Source organism: Hylobates moloch, unplaced genomic scaffold, assembly GCF_009828535.3.
Source record: "Hylobates moloch isolate HMO894 unplaced genomic scaffold, HMol_V3 SCAFFOLD_9, whole genome shotgun sequence".
Classification (NCBI taxonomy): domain Eukaryota; kingdom Metazoa; phylum Chordata; class Mammalia; order Primates; family Hylobatidae; genus Hylobates; species Hylobates moloch.
In genome coordinates this window covers 61,795,074-61,813,140 of record NW_026652284.1, presented here as the reverse complement: position 1 = coordinate 61,813,140, position 18,067 = coordinate 61,795,074, and the positions used below count along the sequence as shown (strand labels likewise).

General features: G+C 35.6%; 1 protein-coding gene across 3 annotated transcripts; it reads left to right on the top strand.

The window, feature by feature from the left end:
• The first annotated feature begins 502 nt into the window (after positions 1 to 502).
• FABP4 (fatty acid binding protein 4) lies at positions 503 to 9,182 on the top strand. Of its 3 annotated transcripts, XM_058444480.1 has the most exons (5): positions 503 to 519; positions 771 to 968; positions 7,004 to 7,176; positions 8,086 to 8,187; positions 8,685 to 8,870. In XM_058444480.1, exons 2-5 carry the CDS (start codon positions 929 to 931, stop codon positions 8,733 to 8,735), a joined length of 366 nt encoding a protein of 121 aa, XP_058300463.1. In that variant the 5' UTR covers positions 503 to 519; positions 771 to 928; the 3' UTR covers positions 8,736 to 8,870. The 3 variants fall into 3 exon arrangements, with proteins under 3 accessions (XP_058300463.1, XP_058300462.1, XP_032615816.1); XM_058444479.1 differs by lacking the exon at positions 503 to 519 and having other exon boundaries at positions 539 to 968; XM_032759925.2 differs by lacking the exons at positions 503 to 519; positions 771 to 968 and adding an exon at positions 4,067 to 4,205 and having other exon boundaries at positions 8,685 to 9,182.
• Positions 9,183 to 18,067: the final 8,885 nt, after the last annotated feature.

Genomic DNA, 18,067 nt, shown 5'->3' with positions numbered 1-18,067 from the left:
GATAGTAATTTGATGAGCGAATATTCAGTTTTCTCCATGTCAACAAGAATAACTCTTAGGTATTAAGATAAAAATAATTTCTTTAGGAGCTGAACAGTTGTTTACATTCCTGTTTATACTGCAGAGCAGGAGTTTTCGGCCTCTGCATTCAATTTCTGGACAGCTTATCATCCAGAAAGAGTTCTCTATCCTACACGAGACAAAACCTAGTGGACCTTTGCATAGTAAGAATATTAGTATTCCACAACATGTTTCATGTGTTTAGGATATACATTGAGCTGCTTTTAAGGGCAATATCTCTCAGGTAAGAAACTCTGCCAAGCCTTGTTACTCTTTTTTTTTTTTTTTTTTTTTTTTTTCTGAGGCAGAGTCTCACTCTGTCGCCCAGGCTGGAGTGCAGTGGCGCAATCTCGGCTCACTGCAAGCTCCGCCTCCCGGGTTCACGCCATTCTCCTGCCTCAGCCTCTCCGAGTAGCTGGCACTACAGGCACCCGCCACCACCAAGTGATCATATGAAAGGTCTTCCTGTGGACTCAACTACCTTCTCACATCTTACTTCTCTCATTGCTGTTTAAGTTACCAAGATCCTTTACTATGAGTTACTACTATTCTTGTTTATATGAACTCTAAAAGAGCCAGTAGTTGTTTCTAGGAAATCTCAACTATGCCATTTCTCCAATGATGATCGGGCACTGAATATGCTGGTATAGAAGATAATGCTACTGGCCTACAAATATATTCTTCAAGGTTTTTTTTGTTGTTTTTTATAGGCGTGCTGGTGGACTCTCACTAACCAATCGAAGAAGGATTTCCTTCAGGCATTTTATTGAATATGTAATTACTTTGTATCTAACAATGAATTAATCTGAACAAAAGTCCCTTCCTTAATGGACCTTGGACTTTGCTCACCGGGAACATATGTCTGTACATGTCAGGATGGCTGCGTTTGGGTGAAATTGTTCTGAAAGGTAATGGAACCAGCAGCTCCTGCAGTTTCCTGTGCCGGAAACAGTCTCTTTCCTGATCTTCCTGTGGCTGTCTTCTTCTCATCATTCAGCTAACAGCTCAATTATCTACCTTCTTTGACAGACTTTCCCGGATTGCCCCATCTAGTGCTCCAACCCTCACAGTGGTCATTACATCAGAGTACCCCATTCTGTCTGCTCTAAAACACAGCACTACCTGTGATTGGCTTATTTATTTCATATTTCATGCACAAGGTCTCTTTGTATATGACCTTCTCCAGTACTAGAATATAAGCTCCATGAGAGCAAGCAAATGCCTGCCCTGGCTGGCTCACTGTTGAATCCGCATTGGTTAGCACAGTGCCTGATCACATGTTGAGTAAATAAGCGAAGCTTGCTGTTACTATGGTACTCTAAAACTGCACTGCCCAGGAGAAATATAATCTAAGCCACATATATAATCTAAAATTTTCTAGTAGCCACATTAGGAAAATAAAAAAGAAATAGGTTAAATTAATTTTCATAATACATTCTATTTAACCTAACATATCTAAAATGTTGTCATTTCAACATGTAATCAATGTAAGAAAATGAATAATATAGGATATATTTTTATATTATCTTCAAAATCTGGTATATATTTTATACTAACAGTTCATCTCAATTCAGATTCTAAATTTTCTTTTGAAATACTTGTCCAACATTTAGATTTCATAAAATTTACAATTGAAAAAGTAGATTGACATAGCCAGATTGGTTCAAACATATTTAAAAGTTTTTCAATAACTGAATTGAGGATCACTTCTTACATTTTAATTAAAATTAAGTAAAATTAAAAATTCAATTTCTCAGTCATACTAGCCACATTCTAAGAGCCACATGTGACCAGAGATTACACTACCAGACGGTCAATCTCTAAAACAATTATTCACAATAAAAAAGTCATGGAATCAACCTAAGTGTCCATCAATGGATGACTGGATAAAGACAATGTGATATATATTTACCATGGAATACCACTCAGCCATAAAAAGGGATGAGATCATTTCTTTTGCAGCAACATAGGTGAAACTGGAGACCATTATCTTAAGTGAAATAAATCAGAAACAGAAAGTAAAATACTACATATTCTCACTTATAAGTGGGAGCTAAACAATGTGTACACACAGACATACAGAGTGGAATAATAGACAATTGGAGACTCCAAAAGGTGGGAAGGTGGGAGGGGGCAAGGGATAAGAAATTACCTATCAGGGCCAGGCACAGTGGCTCACTCGTGTAATCCCAGCACTTTGGGAGACTAAGGCGAGTGGATCACCTGAGGTCAGGAGTTCAAGACCACCCTGGCCAACATGGTGAAACCCTGTCTCTACTAAAAATATGAGGAAAAAAATTATCCAGGCAAGTGGTGGGCTCCTGTAATCCCCGCTACTAGGGAGGCTGAGGTAGGAGAATCTCTTGAACCTGGGAGGCAGAGGTTGCAGTGAGCCAAGATTGCGCCACTGGATTCCAGCCTGGACAACAAAATCAAAACTCCATCTCAAAAAAAAAGAAAGAAATTACCAATTGGGTACAATATACACTATTTGGGTGATGATTACACTAAAAGTCCAGACTTTATTACAACTCAATATACGTATGTAACAAAAATGCACATGTAGTCCTAAATCTACAGAAACAAAAATTTTAAAAAACCAAATTGCAGTGTTACAGTAAACATAGTATGTATTCAAATTCAATCATTTAAAAACCTGTCTGAAGCAAATTAATTTAAAACATTATCAAAAACATCCGTCTATTAAAATTTGTCGCTTTTATTTACTTTCCATCTGAATAGTCTTATTCAATGGAAAACAGGTGGATCACTAATAGCAAGCCCACCTGGATGGTACATCACCACAGTCTGTGTATCTATGCAACAGTCCAGAATAGATGAGTGTTATTACTGTGCCATTAACAAATGCAAAACCTAACTTTATCAGGCTTTCATAGCAACTTGCTTTCCTACAGAAAATCCTGTTGCTTACAGAATTTCCTGCCACAAACATTTTTGGGAAGCCCTCAGGATACTTATGCAGGCTTGTGAATCAATCACATGCTCAGGAGGTACTGTTCAGTGGGATACACAGTGTAGAGATGCATCACTCTGAAATATTTTAGTTTCTTTTTTTTCCCCTAAATCTGGGTATGTTCGTGGGAATTTGCAGCACATGTGAACAACTTCCGTCATTCTTGCATGGGGCAAAGGGAATTGAAAACCACGATTACTTTAGAAAACTAGTTTCACAGATTGGTCACTGTATAAAAGAAGGGTATTGGTTTTGGTAGCTTGCGACCACACCACTTCTGATCTGAATAAATTCGGAACTTATAATACAGTTCAGAAATTGAATGCACTTTCTCAGTATGAGGAAAGTATTTTAGAATGAGGCCTATTTTTCAAAGGATCTGTGGAAATCAATGCTATGCTCTCATTTAGGAGGTGGAAAGAGTGAGGTTAAATTATCATTTCGATGAAATCTACAGTCCAGATTACTGGTGGATGAATTGAATGTACTTTTTTATTCATATAAAACATTCAAAATCAGAAATCTGGATTACTTTTAAATCCCATTATTTATTTTGTTTTAATTGCCAGGTAATTCCTGAGACAGTACTATCCCAAAGAGCCTTTGCAATTATGTAAGAATCTCCGAGGCAGTTCTTAGATTCCTTAATTCAAAAGAACCACATAACTGCAATTTAAATACCCCCCCCAATAAGGTCAAAGTTTATCTCAAAATAATTTCCCCTATCTACACTGGGATAAATATGTATAGGAATAATAGGGGGAAATTCAGTGCACTGAGCATTAAGCTGTCAAAACAAGAATGTTTAAAATATCCTGTTAGTGGTTTAAAAATAATTTGTACTCTAAGTCCAATGACTGTTTGCCAGGGAGAACCAAAGTTGAGAAACTTCTATTAAAAAACATGACTCAGAGAAAAAAATGCAGAGGCCGGTAATGAAGGAAATGATTGGATATCATTCCCAATTGGTCATTCCTAAGGTCACATGTTCTGATCATCTTTAAAAGGAAGTTATCTGGACTCAAGAGGATCACAGCACCCTCCTGAAAACTGCAGCTTCCTTCTCACCTTGAAGAATAATCCTAGAAAACTCACAAAATGTGTGATGCTTTTGTAGGTACCTGGAAACTTGTCTCCAGTGAAAACTTTGATGATTATATGAAAGAAGTAGGTAAGGAAATGCGTTGTGGAATGACTGGATTTATAATATTTTCTTTTGGGAAAAAGAGTTTATAGCTGTGTTTATAGCAATGTCTGGAACCCTGACCAGAAATGAAAATGCTGCTTTCTATAGAAAGGCTGCACACATAGCAAGTGATAATCATTTGTTTCTAGAGAAATTCGGAACCAAAGCTACAACTAATGCTTCCTAAAGGTGTACCAATATAAAAAGTGTCTAAATGAAATGTTTATGGTCTTTAGAAATGATAAGATTTGACTTTAATTGCAAAACTTGGGTATCCTTGGTTTACTTAGCTTTTTGCCTGTTTCTCTTTCATCCCCTTTTGCATATAAATTAAGCAATAACTTGGAAAAAAGTCAATATGCAATAATTTTCATTTCAAACTGAAAGCACTCTAGTTCCCTTAATGCAAGGTTCTTTTTCAGTAATCGTATGTTAGCCAATTATTTTCTTGTCTCAATGTTAATCTATTAAAATATGTGGTTGTTTTATGATAGACAAAAATTTTAATTTCAGAAAATATGTTTCTTAAATGGCTTAAATACTTCTTTTGACTAGAAATGACATAGTATGCCATAGAATTATCAACAAATTTAAAAGGAGAATGTTACGTATGTAACATACCTCTTCTTTGACAGTAGAGGTTTTTAATTTTTTAGACGCTCTTAACTTTGTCAGCGTGTCATTGGATGAATGTCTCTCAGATAACTATGGAGGTAAAGCAGAAGAGGCAACCTCTCACTCAGGCAGCTTCTACTTTGAAAGCCTTTCTCCCTCAACCCCATGCGTGACAGTCCAATAAAGTCAGAACTGGGGTTAGCAAACTGGGGAGGAATTTTATGCAATCTTAGGGTTTAGAATGTAATCATCAAATCTCAAAACACTTAACCCTCCTGTAAATAATACAGTATATATTTTTTTGCTTGTCTGTAATTATGTTTCTTGTTTTCAGATGATAGGGAAATTGGTGACTTCAGCAAGAGACTTTCTAGAATAAACTAGAGTGATTCAATAAACTAATTAATATGCACTGATGCAGAAAAGCCAGGATTTGGGGCCATTTAACTATTTATTTTTAGAAAAATGTTATACTTTTAATATTTATATTTTCTAATAACACTGTTTTTAAATTATAAAGGGCTGATTATAATTAAAGTCAATAAAACACCTTCTGCATGAAATTAGCTGCTGTGGGCAGGTATTGTGTTCATCGTCAAATAGAAGCAAAATCAAGCAAATGGAGACTGGTTTTTCCCAAGGTCAACCATTCTAGAATCACACTCAGTTTTGCCTCCATTCACGAAGTGGACTCACTCCATACATTTAATGTTATATTTTGTAACTGAGCCAGGACTTGAAGACACACCTGTGGCCATTTTTCAGACAGACAGCCAAATTGGAGCCTCAGTATTACTCATTTTGCACCATATATCTCTCCCAGTGCTTCCCAATTTCTTTTTTTTTTGTTTTGAGACGGAGTCTTGCCCTGCCCCCCAGGCTGGAGTGCAGTGGCGCCATCTCGGCTCACTGCAAGCTCTGCCTCCCGGGTTCACGTCATTCTCCTGCCTCAGCCTCCCGAGTAGCTGGGACTACAGGCGCCCGCCAACACGCCCGGCTAATTTTTTTTTTTTTTGTATTTTTAGTAGAGATGGGGTTTCACAGTGTTAGCCAGGATGGTCTCGATCTCCTGACCTCGTGATCCGCCCGCCTCGGCCTCCCAAAGTGCTGGGATTACAGGCTTGAGCCACCGCGCCCGGCCTTCTTCCCAATTTCTAACCATTGGTTGCCTTTAGTCAAAGAAAGAGCTTAGATTTATATGCACGTTTAAAAATTTCAACACATCTATGACTGTCATAAACTCTGCATGACATACACAGTGTCAGCAAGTTACTGCTATGTTAGGCTGTAAATTACTCATTCCATACCTTGCACAAGAAAATATATTCTCCTTTTAAAGAAAGAAAAAAGTTCACAATTTAGGTGATTGGAAATCAAAGTATTGGCTTCTAACCTATTCTAAACTAAGAAATGGTGATTTCTTAAATGTTAAAGTTTTCACAATTTGATGACTAGTCCCTTTTTAAATATCCCCTATAAATTATTAGCAATGATATCACCACTCTAAAATGTTATAAATGTAGGAAACATTTTGCCTTTTGTAGAAATTCATGAAAATCTTCATTTCATCGTGGAGTAATTTGAGAAAGAAGGACAGAAAAGTAGACTTGGCAACAAATGCTATGAAATGTGACTTTTGTCACACATCAAAACAGACGAAACTTTAACTAAATAACTCTACATTAACCCCCAAAATTCTGTTGAAAATTCTGTCTTTGTGCCTTCTTAAATGTAATATTGAGTATCTGAGATGGAATGGTCAAGTAGCCTCAAGTATTTTATTAAGAGAGAAAAATAATAGTGGCTAACATTTTAAATATATATCTTCCCAATGACTTAACCTTTATACATATTTTTGTTGAAAATAAACAATGGGTCTCCTGAGAAGTTGTATCCAGACCAGAGAAAGGAAAGTTTAAAGAATAGGCCTACACCTATTGTTTCTCAGAGGTTGTGTTTTTGTTTTCTTTGTGGGTTTTTTTTTTGTTTTTTTTTTTTAAGTATTAGCCTGATTTTATCTGCAGGAGCTGTTTAAATTAGGCCTTTAAGAAACTCACTGTGTCTTCTTCCTCTTACACATGCACCTGTGTGCGCACACACATTCTCTGACTTGGATAAGTACGTGACAGAAAATGTAAACCTGACATCTTTTCTTTTCCTAACTGTAGGAGTGGGCTTTGCCACCAGGAAAGTGGCTGGCATGGCCAAACCTAACATGATCATCAGTGTGAATGGGGATGTGATCACCATTAAATCTGAAAGTACCTTTAAAAATACTGAGATTTCCTTCAAACTGGGCCAGGAATTTGACGAAGTCACCGCAGATGACAGGAAAGTCAAGGTGAGAAATAAGGAAGTGGCACAGAGTACATGCCTGGTTTCTAAATCGCCATTGCTATAAGAAATCATTTTATGATAAAAGGAGGGAAACCATTCTATCATAAGCTAGAGATCCCTGAACTCCTACATCTAAACTGTGTTTCCTTAGATACAGAGTTGGTGAATTTTTCCCCATTTTATTAAGTTGTCCTCATGTTAAAAAAGTATTATTATTTTTAGAGACAGGATCTCACTCTGTCAAACAGGCTGCAGTGACATGGCACAATCATAGCTCACTACAGCCTCGAATTCCTGGGCTCAAGTGTTTCTCCCACTTCAGCCTCCTGAGTAGCTGGTAATAGAGCTGTGTGCCATCACACCCAGCTAATTCCTTAATTTTTTTGTAGAGACAAGAGTTTTACCATGTTGCCCAGGCTGGTCTCAAACTCCTGGCCTCAAGCAATCCTCCTGCCTTGGCCTCCCTAAGTGCTGGAATTACAGTTGTGAGCCACCACACCTGGCCTGTCTCCATATTAACAAAAAAATTATTAACATAATTTATTTGAGTCACACAATACATAGAGTATTTAAAGTGAATTAAAATACTATAACAATGTATGAGAATGTTTATAAAAATGGAAGAAAGAAATAGAAAAACCACCCATACTACCACCATCTCAATGTAAATTTCTTTTTCATATTTCTTCACAGTATTTTTCCAATTATGTAATTTGTATAACACTCCGGGCATAATGTATCTATCAGTGGTTATGTTGTTGTTTTTGAGACTCATTTTTTTCTTGTTGCAATATATTCTTGTCATTTAGAATTACTAATGACCTCAAAATATTCCTTTGAACAAAGGCACTCTATTTTAAATTTTTTTCTGCCTCCATATGCACATTGTCATTACATTTTCTTATGCCTACAGAGCACCATAACCTTAGATGGGGGTGTCCTGGTACATGTGCAGAAATGGGATGGAAAATCAACCACCATAAAGAGAAAACTAGAGGATGATAAACTGGTGGTGGTGAGTATCTTCTAGCTACTTAATTCTGGATCTTACTGCTAGTCATCTCATGATCACTATTCTACTTAAGGAAAAAGATTTTCCTTTTGATTATCTAAAACAAAAAGAGGATTTTATTGGAATTATGCTTCCACTCTGGCATTTGCCCTTCATGCTTTTGAGTTCAACAAAGGCATGCTGTCTTGTAGGAAGCATTCTCTGCCTGCTTCCAGGCATCCTAAGGCTGTCTCCAGTGGTACCTCCACCACATTGTATTACCTATCTCTGCTTATGTTTCTCAGTCACTATACAGATTTTAAGGTACCTGGGGGGGAAAACTTGTATTTTCCTGGAGTTTGTATCTCCCTACCTTATTACAATATATGGGTACATATATAGGAGTCCAGAAATGAATATCTTTTGAATGAATATTGTTTTATTCCCAACATTGAGAGAGACAATAAATAAATCCATGGTTTAGTCCCAGTGATTGACCAAGAATTGTTTTTTGTGTCTAGGAATGCATCATGAAAGGCATCACTTCCACGAGAGTTTATGAGAGAGCATAAGCCAAGGGATGCTGACCTGGACTGAAGTTTGCATTGAACTCTACAACATTCTGTTGGATATATTGTTCAAAAAGATATCGTTGTTTTCCACAATTTAGCAAGCAACTAATTTTCTCCCAAGCTGATTTTACTCAATACGGTTATGTTGGTTAAATAAACTTTTTTTAAGATTTAGAAGGTGATGTAATGATATATTCATTGTGCTTATGACGTATTCTTAGTCATAATTGAATGAAAGAAATGGGAAATTTGCATTATTTCTTTGTTCTGATATAAATAATAACATATTTCATAATAATTCAAGGTAAAAAGGGATATCTATGAATTTCCCTAGGTAGGAGATAACAAGTATGTACCATCACTGAATATTAAATCCTTCTTTATCATAGCTACAGTTAAGTAGGTGTATCTCAGAAACCTAAGGTAGTTTTAAATGTAGTGAAATTGTCCACAGCCTGCTGGCCCAAGTGCTCACGTTTTATACCTGCTCTGTCTTAGTGCATTGCAAGAGAGGAGTATATACAGTAGTTTCCCCTTATCCACAGAGGTACATTCCAAGATCCCCAGTGGGTGACTGAAACCACAGATAGTACCGAATCCTATAAATACTATGTTTTTTTTCTAAACATAAATACCTACAATAAATTTTAATTTTTAAATTAGGCACCATAATTAATAATAAAACAGAACAGTTATAAAAATATACTATAATAAAAGTTACGTGTATGTGATCTCTCTTTCTCTCTCTCTCTCAAAATATTTTGAATATCTCTCCAGAATTCAGTGCAAATAATTCCATCATATTCATTTCAGAAAAGTGAAGATAGTCTTGTACATGAGTAGATTCAAATTTTATTGTCGTGGTTTCCAAAATTTTATTTTTCTCACCAGTGGAACTTTTGATTCAAATAAAATATCCAAGGGATTTCAGCTTATAAAACACACAAAAGTGATAGTGAGTTTTCCAAGGTACTGTGTGTGTGAATGCGTATGTCTGTGTATGTGTGTGTCATCTGTATGTTTTTCCCACCTCTTGTAGAAGCTATGAAGCACCTTTCCAGATTATTGAGGTTTCCTGTACGTGGACTGAAATTTACAAATCACATGCTTACATTTTATAGTAAGACAAAATCTGCCAAAGTGTATATTGCTGTTGATATAATTCTGTTTGTGATTCTCTCTTTAAAAATAAATCCAAAGATTTTCATTTTCTGCATACTTATCCTATACATAACACCATGATATGGAGAGGCCAGAAGAGATGGACTAGTTCCCTGACCATAAGAATTTACTTTTTTAATAAAAACATAGAGTTAGACTCTCACTTTGGGTTTGAGGAACCTAAATATAGAAGATGTATAAGCATTGATTAGGACAATTCTTGGTAAACAAATATTTATTAAGCACTAATGATGGTGCCAGGCACTTTGCAAGCTTTAAATCATTTGTCATCAAAATAATCTGACAGGAGGATTTGGATTTCTGTTTACAGATAAAGAAATTGCGGCACAGAGCTTAACATCATAAAACCAAGTGAGAAATAGATATAAGAATCTGAAATTCAAGAGAGCTATCCTGTCTTGAATATAGACCTGGAAGCCATAAGTGTCCAAGTGGTAACTTCATTCAGAAAATGTGATAAAGTCAATTTGAAGAGGATTCTGGAAGATGGCAGAGTAGGATGAGCAGGAATATGTCTTCCTACCTACACAAAAAATGCACTGGCAGAATCTGTCTAACGTATCTATTTTGAAAGCCTGAAATCTATTGAATCCTTGCAATATTCAGGGGAAGTCTTGGATGATAAGTTGCAGTTAATTTTGGTCAATTTCAGCTCTTAACCCAGTTGCAGATACTCATACCCACCCACAACCCTCATAGGAGGCCACTGTGCACACGTTCCTGGAGCAGATTGCAGTCATCTTGCAGGAACTAGGATGGGCAATAAGAACCAAGTTTTCCAAATGTTATGGATCTGTGTTTTGATTGATGATTGCTGCTTCTGATCACAGAAGTGCAGACACATTGGCCAGCAGCTATTGTTGCACACATACACACACACACACACACACACACACAACACCCCTTATTGTTGTAAGTCATTTCTTCTTGGGCTAAAGCAGCTTCCAGTATATTTAAAAAGTCAGCTCCTTCCCTACTTCTCACATCATATATTTTTTTTCTTTTTTCCTTTTAGGATCCAGACATTAAAGACGAGGACATTCAAGCAACCACATGTATGAGGAAAATTAAAAAGTCAGTATGCATGCGTAGGGAAGTCACAGGCTCAGAAAGAGCCTGAGAAGACCTTAATTTTATTCCTTAGGCTAACTCTGTAGATAGCCTACAACAATAAAAAATTAAACAAAATAAAAACTGCAATTCTTCATGTGGGGAAGAATCTGATTACCAGAGTTATCACAATATTAGATTCAGATATTCAGTTTTCAACAAAAAAACACAAGACATACAAAGAAATGGGAAAGTATGACCCATTCAAAAAATAAATTAATATACCAACAGAAACTCTTCCTGAGAAAGACCAGATGGTAACCTATTAGACAAAGACTTTAAAATTACTTCCTTAAATATGCTCAAAGAATTAAAGGATGACATAAAGTCAAGAAAATGAGGAATAGACAAAATGAGAATATCAGTAAATAAATAGAAAACCAAAAAGGAAACCAATGGAAAATCTAGAGCTCAAAAGTACAACAATGGAAATAAAAAAATCCACTAGCAGGATTCAAAGACACATTTGAGCAGATAGCAAAAAGAATCAGTGCAATTGAAGATGGGGCAATGAAAATTATTGAGTTTGAGGAACATTTAAAAAAATTCAAGAAAAATGAACAGAGCCTAAGGAACATGTGAGACACCACCAAGCAGACCAACATATGCATTGAGAGAGTCTCAGAAGGAGAAGAGAGAGAAAGCGGCAGAGAGAATAAGAGATTATGACCAAAAACTTCCCAAATTTGGTGAAAGGCATGACTATAAACATCAAAGAAGCTCAACAAATTTCAACTAGAATGAACTCAAAGAGACTCATACTGAGATACATTTTAATCAAACTTAAAAAGTCAAAGACAAAGAGAGAATCTTGAAAGCAGCAAGAGAGAAGCAACTCACCATATTCAAGGGATTCTTAATAAGATTATCAGCAGATTTTTTATTGGAAACTTTGGATGTCAGAAGGCATTAGACTGATAATATATTCAAAATACTAAAATTAAAAGAAACTTGTTAACCAAGAATCCTGTATTAGGCAAAACCAGCTTTCAAAGTGAGGGTGCAATTAAGACTTTCCCAGAAAAACAAAAGCTGAAGGAGTTTGTTACTCTTAGACCTACCCTACAGATGCCCTACAAATGCTAAAGGAAGTCCTACAGGTTGAAATGAAAGGATACTCCATAGTAACTTAAAGCCATATGAAGAAATAAAGATCTCAATAAAGGTAAATATGTGAGCAATTCTAAAATCGAGTATTGTAGTAACAACAGTTTGTAACTCCACTTTTTATTTTCTACATTATTTAAAAGACGAATATATTTTTAGTCTAAAACTAAAAATATTTAGACTTTTAGCCTAAAAACTAGTATTATTTTAGCTTTGGTTTGTGACTCTATATTTTGTTTTTTACATAAAGAAACTGATGCATTTTTAACATTATGGTTTTTGCGTTTGGACATACAATGTATGAAACTGTATTTTTCTGACATGAATAATTGAACCAGATAGGACAGAATTGTAAAGAAGCAGAATGTTTGTATGTTACTGAAGTTAAATTGGTATAAATTCAAATTACAGTGTTATAACTTTAGGGTGTTAAATGTAATCCCCATGGTAACCAGAAAAATATAGTTATAGAATATACACAAAAAGGAATAAGAAGCAAATTAAAGTGTTCACTATAAAAGAACCAAGTAAACACAGAACAAGACAGTAATGCAGAAGACGAAATACAAAAAGCTATAATGCATATAGTAAACAAACAGCAAATGACAGAAGTAAGTGAATGGATTAAACTCTCCAATCAAAATGTAGAGATTGTCAGAATAAAGTTTTAAAAAAGATCCAACTGTACACTCTCTACAAGAGACTTATTTTAGACCCAAATACAAAAATAGATTGATAGTAAAAGAATGGAAAAATAAATTTCATGCAAATGGTAACCAAAAGAGAACAGGGGTTGGTATACTAATATCAGATGAAATAGACTTTAAATTAAAAAAAAATTACACACAAGAGACTAAGAAGGGCAATATATATTAAGTTTCAATACATCAAGAAGGTATAACAATTATAAACATTTACTCACCTAATGACTATAAAAAACATAAGCAAAACCAAACAGAAAAGCAAACAGTTCTACAGTAATAGTTGGAGATTTCAATAATACCCTCCTCCTCCAACCCCCATGGATAAAACCAGACAGAGACAAGTAAATAAATAGAGGATTTAAACAATAAAATAAACCAACTAGATACAACAGACATATATAGAACATTCCACCAAATAACAGCAGCATGCGCATTCTTCTTAACTGTAAATGGAACATTTTCTAAGATAGACCATATGTTAGGCCACAAACTAAGTCTCAATAGATGTTATAGGATAGATAATATGCACAGTTTCTTCATGAAGTCAATAACAAGTAAAACTAAAAAATTCACAAAATTATGTAAATTAAGCAATACTCTTAAAAAACCTTTTATTTTAAGTTTAGGGGTACAAGTTCAAGTTTGTTACACAAGTAAACTTGTGTTATTGGGGTTTGTTGAACAGATTATTTCATTAGCCAGATATTATGCCTAGTACTCATTAGTTATTTTTCCTGATCTTTTTTCTTCTCTCACCCTCCACCCTCTGAAAGGCCCCAGTGTGTGTTGTTCCCCTATATGTGTCCATGTGCAACACACTTTTAATAAGTGGATTAAAGAATTAATCAAAAGGGAAGTGTGAAAATACTTAGAATTGAATAAAAATGAAAACACAACACACCAAAACTTATGGGGTACAGTGAAAGTAGTGCTCAGGAGGAAATGTAGAGCTATAAATACTTAAATTAGCAAACAAGAAAGATCTCAAATAAAAAATGCAACTTTACAACTTAATGAACTGAGAAAGAACAAAATAAACTCAAAGCTAGCAGAAGTCAGAAAATAATAAAAATTAGAGCAGAGATATACAAAAGAGAGATAGAGAAAACAATAGAAAAAAATCAATGAAACCAAGTTAGTTCTTTGAAAAGATTAAAAAAAAATTGACAGAGCCAGGTGCAGTGGCTCATACATGTAATCCCAGCACCCTGGGAGGCCGAGGTGGGCAGATCACTTGAGGTCAGGAGTTTGAAACCAGCCTGGCCAACATGGCGAAATGCCATCTTTACTAAAAATACTAAAATTAGCCAGGTGTGGAGGCACACACCTGTAGTACCAGCTACTTGGGAGGCTAAGGCTGGACAATCGCTCAAACCTGGGAAGCAGAAGTTGCAGTGAACCAAGATTACGCCATTGCACTCTAGGCTGTGTGACAGCGAGACTCCATCTCAAAAAAAAAAAAAAAAAAATTGACAGAGATAAATGGACTAAGAATAAAAAAGAGGGAAAACTCAAATTATTAAAATCAGAAATGGAAGTTAGTATATTACTACCAATTCTACAGAAATAAAAATTATTAGAAGAAAGAATGATAAAAAAATTGTACACAAATGAAATAACCTTATGAAATGGACAGATTTTGAGAAACACAAAACTTATCAAGACTAAATTATAAAGAAATAAATTTTAAAATCTGAATAGACTTATAGCTAGCAAGGAAATTAAATAAAAAAATCTTTCAGTAAAGAAAATCCCTCGACCTCCTGTCTTCACAGGTGAATTTTGCCAAATATTTAAAGAATAACTAATATAAATTCTTCTCAAAGTTTTTTCAAACTATTGAAGAGAAGGAGACACTTTCTAACTCTTTATATGAAGCCAGCATTACCCTGATGCCATATCCAGACAGACACACTACAAGAAAATAAAACTACAGAGTAATATCCCTTATGAACATTGATACAAAATCTTCAAGAAAGTACTAGCAACATAACCAAGCAGGATTTATTCCTGGAATTCAAGGATGGCTCAAAATATAACAATTGATTGATGTAATACATTCTATTAACACAATGAAGGACCAAAAAACACAATTATTTCAATTGATGCAGAAAAAGCATTTCACAAAATTCAACACCCTTTCATGATTAAAAAAAAAAAAAACTCTCAAAAAACTAGGAATAAAAGGAAACTACTTCAACGTAATAAAGGCCAATTATGACAAGCCCATAGCTAACATCACACATAATGGTGAAATACCTGAAGGCTTTTTCTTTCAGATCGGGATCAAGGTAAGGATGCCAGCTTTCACCACTTCTATTCAGCATAGTACTGGAAGTCCTAGTTAGAGCAATTAGTCAAGAAAAATAAAGGGGATCCAAATTGGAAAGAAAGAAGTAAAATTGTCTCCACATATGATCTGATCTTATGTGTAAAAAACCCTGAAGATTCCGCACAAAATACTGTTAGGAAGAATAAATAATCTCAGCAAAGTTTCATGTATAAAATTAAAGTAAAAATCAGTTGTAATCCTATACACTAACAATAAACAATATAAAGGAAATTATGAAAAGAATTTCATTTATAATATCATTGAAAATAATAAAATATTTGGGAATTATTCAATGTGATGAAAAACTTGCACAATGAAAGCTGCAAAATTTTGCTGAAATAAATTAAGACATAAATAAATGGAAAGACATCCTATGATTATGAATTGGAAGACTCAATACTGGTAAGATGTTAATACTACCCAAAGCAATCTACAGATTTAATGTAATCCTTTTCAAAATTTCAACAACATGTTTTGCAGAAATAGAAAAATCCATACTAAAATTCGTAACATTTCAAAGGACCCCCAAATGGCCAAAACAATCTTGAAAAAGAATGTATTTGGAGGGCTCAAAACTCCCTGCTGTCAAAATTTATTTCAAAGCTATAATAATCAAAACAGTATAGTCTTGGCAGAAAGGTAGACACAAAGACGACCTTAGTCCATTTAGGCTATAATAAATCAACACAAACTAGGTAGCTATACATAATAGAAATGTATTTACCACAGTTCTTGAAGCTGGGAAGTCTAAGATTAAAGTGTTATTCAATGTCTGGGAAGAGTCCACTTACTGCCTACTCATTGTGTCCTCACATGGTGGAAGGGATAAGCTACTTCTCTGGGGTTTCTTTTATAAGGGCTTGAATCTCAATCAAGAGGGTTTCACTCTCATATGTAATCAACTCCAAAAGGCTTTTCCTCCTAATACCATCAACTTGGAGATTAAGATTTCAACATATGAATTTTGGGGGCACACAAGCATTTAGACCATAGCAAAGAAGAAAACATAGAGCAAAATATTCATGCCATTGGATTTGGCAATGATTTCCTGACTATGACACAAAAGGGACAGGCAACAAAAGAAAAAATAGTCAAGTTGTACTTTTTGAAAGTTAAACATTTTGTACATCAATAGACACTATCAATAGTGTGGAAAGGTAACCCATCTGTAGACCTGGAGAAAATATCTGTGATATGATATGATATGATTGATATGAAAATATCTGTGATATGACCTGTGAATATGATATGATTCACAGAGATGTGAATCATATCTCTGAAAAGGGATTAATACCCAGAACAGCTGGGCACTCTGGCTCATGCCTATAATCCCAGCTACTCACTTTGAGGCTTCAGTGAGCTATAATTCCACCACTGCACTCCAGCCTGGGTGACAGAGTGAGACCCCATCACTAAGAAAAAAAAAAAAAAAAGAACATCTAGAGAACCTCTAAAACTCAACAAGAAGAAACAAACAACCTGATTTACAAAATGGGCCAAGAACTTGAATAGACATTTCTCCAGTGAAGTTATATAAGGTAGGGTGTGGTGGCTCACACCTAAAATCTCAGCACTTTGGGAGGCTGAAGAGGGCAGATCCTTTGAGGCCATGAGTTTGAGACCAGCCTGGCCAACATAACGAAACTCCATCTCTACAAAAAATACAAAAAAATTAGCTGAGCAAGGTGGTGCATGCTTGTAGTTCCTGCTGCTCAGGAGACTGAGGCATGAGAATCACTTGAGCCTGGGAGGCAGAGGTTGCAGTGAGCTGAGGTTGTGCCACTGTACTCCAGCCTGAGTGACAGAGAGAGATTCTGTCTCAAAAAAAAAAAAAAGAAGATATATAAATGTCCAATAAGCACATGAAAAGATGCTCAACATCCTTGTGACTATATGAAAAATATGATATATATATATATGTATAAATTTATTGTTGTCCATGGTTCTTGGCTGAGAACTTCCACAGCCTTGTTATTTCATAAGTAGCTAGGTATTCGGCCTTCTGTCTTTGATCCCTGAAGCAACTTCTGTAAGTGTCAGAGCAATAAACATGAAGGACCGCCTTTTGTTATAATATTGGCCTCAGAAGCAGGCCTCAGAAAACAGAATCTCTGTCTCTATCTCTCTCTCTGACCTTTTCCTGCCCTCCTTTCATATGCTCCTTTTGTGGCAGGCTAGGTCTCACTAATGCAGGCCTCCATTACAACTGTCCCAGCACTGACTGAGTAACAAGGTTAAACATTAAAAGATGATTGAGCCAGTGCCCTTATACAAAGGCTGCAGTGTAACAAAGAGCCCACCAAGAGTTTTTGCCTAGTCTTTTCCTGGGCCTTGAAGCATGACAAGATAATGAAGGAATTACTAATAGGACCCTTTTAGGATTTAACAAGTTTTATTGGGGGTCTGAAGAAACACCCCAGGCCTCCACAAAAAAAGTTTATTGGTGTCTAAAGGAACTCCCTAAACCTTTATGATTTAGCAGGAGACAAGATAAAGGTAATCACCCCAGCACCTAGACCCATTTAGATTCAGTAAACTAAGGCTCCAGAAGAAGGTCTTCAGGACTCAGACCTTAGCTATAGATTAAAAGAAGTTACTCACTTATGTCTTTAGATGAATGCACACTTACACATAGACATATAGCTTACAAGGTATAGAAGCTCTGGAAAACTTTGTAATTTTGAGTTGGTCTGGCAATAATTTCCAGGCCTTCTCCCTGTAACTGGTTACAGAAATAAAAACTTTCTTCCTTCCCACTTCTTCTGCATCTTGTTATGGGGCCACGAGAAATGGCAGCTCAACCTTCGGTTTGGTCCGGGAACATTTTTTTCTCCCCAAGGCAGGTCATAAAAGCTAAAAATATACTCTCCTCTTACCCCACCACTCTGTGTTGGAGC

What these genes read in the sequence shown, in the direction of transcription:
- FABP4 (XM_032759925.2), top strand. Translation starts at nt 4,133, where the DNA reads ATGTGTGATGCTTTTGTAGGTACCTGGAAACTTGTCTCCAGTGAAAAC. An exon ending in TGATTATATGAAAGAAGTAG is followed by an intron (nt 4,206 to 7,003) that starts GTAAGGAAATGC and finishes TCCTAACTGTAG; the next exon opens with GAGTGGGCTTTGCCACCAGG. An exon ending in AGGATGATAAACTGGTGGTG is followed by an intron (nt 8,188 to 8,684) that starts GTGAGTATCTTC and finishes TTTTGTGTCTAG; the next exon opens with GAATGCATCATGAAAGGCAT.